We start from the raw sequence: 3,256 nt of genomic DNA, 5'->3' as shown, positions 1-3,256 counted from the left end.
TATATTAATTTGCTGTTGAATCACCATCCTGCACTAAACTTCAAATATCTAAATATGTTACAATTAATGTGCAATCTCAAGTGCACTATTGTTCTCCCCTAACGAGTCTCATCTCGAGACTGTGTGCGCGCAGAGGTCAGAGGTCAGCGGTGTGTATGATGAGGACAGCAGATGGCGACACAGCTGACCTTCATCATCTTCATCTTCATCATAACACTTCTGATCAGGTGATCTGCGCTCACCTCGAGCTCTGCTTTACCGCAGTGATGATCTGATTATTCGACCTTGACTAAGAGACACCGCATGTTCTGCGACACATGATCTATAATCTCCGACACTGTGTGTGTGTGTGTGTGTGTGTGTGTGTGTTTAAGCCATATGTTCGTCATCATTTGCCCTCGCGCTCGTTCAGACTGTTGCCTTGACAACGCCGCTCCCATCACACACACACACACACACACACACCCGTATTAAAACACGATATTATCTGTCATTACTCATGAAAACAGCGAGCTAGATGATACTTACACTGCTCTGCCTTCGTAGACATGTTAGCGCGTGTCCGGGTTCACGGAGCAGATCTGACACGGCCGCGCGCAGGAGCGATGGAGGCTTTCAGGTGAAACCACTGAAGAGAAGCGCAGGAAGGACAACCTCGAACATCTGCATTAAAGACAACCTCAACATCTGCATCCAACCCGCTTCTCAATGAGCGACGAGCTCGAGCATCTGCACCTGATCACCGCGCTGTTATAGTGCCACACTAACACTGTTCCGGTCCAACTGTTCCGGTCCAACTCTCCTGCGGAACAATGGACTCTTCCGCGGGCAGATCAATATCTCTATCCGCCGACACCAACACTGCTCTACATCGATCGACTCTGGGCTTGATATTTCTGCAACAGTTGGTTTCGAAATAAACAGATGCTCTTTTCCATGAGAACTTAATCTTAAACATATTTAGAAAACAAAAACAAAATGACGATTGATTACCCCATTTGACACTTTTCTTAGTTTGTTTAGGTTTTTACCTCTTTTGGATGAACATGTTGTTCTCCTCATTTGTAATTGGCTTTGGATAAAATAAATGTTAATGAATAGGCCTAAATGCAAAATAAACATTATCTCTTTGAAATTTAATCTTCATCACTAATTGATTTTAATAAGAAAGATGAATTTTTTTATTTTCTCAGATCAGATCACCACTGAACATGTCAATCCTTCTTCCCTCATGAAACATAAACGACAGCAAACATCAGTATTTCATTTAACTGAATCAACGGAAATATAAGCGTAACTTCTCTGACATCTTGTTTCTCATTGGAAAGAGAATAAAACAATATAGAAAAGAGAACAAAGAAAATCAGGCTATCTGCAAGCAGCCATTGAGGGCCGAGCACACACACACTGCAGTCGCGGCTGGGCATCAGCACTGCAACAGAGGCATTAGACATATTAAGATGATTTAAGGCAAAATGGCTGAAAAAAATCATACATACAGTCATTATATAATTTAATGGTTTATCACTTTCGACCAATACGTGGCGCTGTGACCAAACTGAAGTTGTGTGGTGAGAGTGAGGTGACAATGGCAACGTTTACATGCACAACTTTTGTTTCACTAGGACTGCATTCCCTGATTGATGAACCTGAGCGTAGTGTTTACATGAGCGCTGAACATGTGATCGGGTCGATGCGTTTATGTGTCACAAGCTGCAAATCAGGATAGATTTTTTGACATGCGCGAATATACAGATTTTCCTGCTGTTTGCGCATAATAACTATTCTCCTACATTACGCTATTGCTACGTCATTACGCTATTTCTACGTCATAACGCTATTGCTACGTCATTACGCTATTTCTACGTCATAACGCTATTGCTACGTCATTACGCTATTGCTACGTCATCACGCTATTTCTACGTCATTGCACATGCGCAGTCCTTCGTTTCGTTTTCAAAAATCAAATTGGCGGACAGGAAGTTTGGCCGAATATGGCCAAAATATGCATTTTACGGCAAAATTCAAAATGACCGGTGCCAAAAATGGCAGATATGGTAAAATTGGATATTGTTTGGCTCTGCATGCCACACCGAATCTAAAGAGATCAGTTTTGTGATTTTTGGCCAAACCTTTCAGAAGTTAAGCAAAAATGTAGATTCTTCATATCCCCTGACCACTAGGTGGCACTGCGTCGAAACGGTTCAGGTAGCCTCAGGTCACGGTTGTCATAACACGTTTGGTCAGAATAGGCTAAGCATTGTGGAGAACAGCCTCATGTCTGTTGTGGCACTCTTCCCCGAAAGTTTGACGAATCAACGTGAAATCCATAACTTTTTGTCAGCATGATCTGAAGATGATCCGAAGAACATGTGGAGCAAGCAAATCTTCTTGAGCCAAGAGTTTAGAGGAACAATTATGTGTTTCTCACCCTTATAGTTCAAAAGTTATTAGCATAAACAAGTAAAAATGTGTACAGTTGGTGGCGCTAGAGGGATGGAGTTAGACTCCAGATTTGCTATGGTGACAGTTCTCTAAACGGACAAAATATTAAACCCTGTTGTACATGCGTATAATTCAACAGTGGCACCAGACAGAGTTAGGCTAATCACTGTTATAATTAAACAAAACCTTACAGATTCAGCCTACAATAATCATAAATTCATAACCCCTAACAGTTTTAACCGCATACATACAGCAACTAATGTAGTGAGGTATACTATACAGCACATCTCAACTGCTGCTTTAGTGGACAACTGGGCATTACCATCATCAACTGTGTTGATCTCCACAACACCAGAGCGTCAGCTGCAGGTCTGGGATCAGTGTCGGAGCCTGTGATTGGTCAAACGCATCGAATCTCACCCAGTGAGAGAGTCAGTGGCTGCGTCTGGTGTCACACACGTCCTGCTAGTGTGTGTGAGGCAGCATGTGCACTAGCATTGCTGAAGGAACACGGTCCTGAAGTTCAGAAGTAGTAGCAGTGTTGAACAGATCAGTTTGATGACTCACTCACGGTCGCCTCCTGCTGGTGTGTCACTGTAAACACACACATACTGAACCAGCGGACGGACGGACGGACGGACGGACGGACGGACACACACACACACACACACACACACACACACACACACACACACACACACACACACACTGGAGCACAGGTGCTGAACACGGAGACGTATTGACATTGAGCTACAAGAGAGAATCTGACACAAAGCACTAAATAGTCAGCTCCAAATAATTAGGAAGTATT

General features: G+C 43.1%; 1 protein-coding gene across 2 annotated transcripts in view; it reads right to left on the bottom strand.

The window, feature by feature from the left end:
* unc79 (unc-79 homolog, NALCN channel complex subunit) overlaps nt 1-644 on the bottom strand; it is a 139,285-nt gene extending 138,641 nt beyond the window's left edge. For both annotated transcript variants that reach the window (XM_079633157.1, XM_079633158.1), the window contains exon 1: nt 529-644. In XM_079633157.1, coding sequence (XP_079489283.1) covers nt 529-550 — 22 coding nt within the window. In that variant the 5' untranslated portion in view covers nt 551-644. The remainder of the gene's footprint in view (nt 1-528) is intronic.
* Between the last annotated feature and the right edge of the window lie 2,612 nt (nt 645-3,256).

Source organism: Phoxinus phoxinus, assembly GCF_949152265.1.
Source record: "Phoxinus phoxinus genome assembly, chromosome: 13".
In the NCBI taxonomy this organism is placed as follows: domain Eukaryota; kingdom Metazoa; phylum Chordata; class Actinopteri; order Cypriniformes; family Leuciscidae; genus Phoxinus; species Phoxinus phoxinus.
The sequence above is the reverse complement of the archived record's forward strand: the minus strand, read 5'-3'. Positions and strand labels throughout refer to the sequence as shown.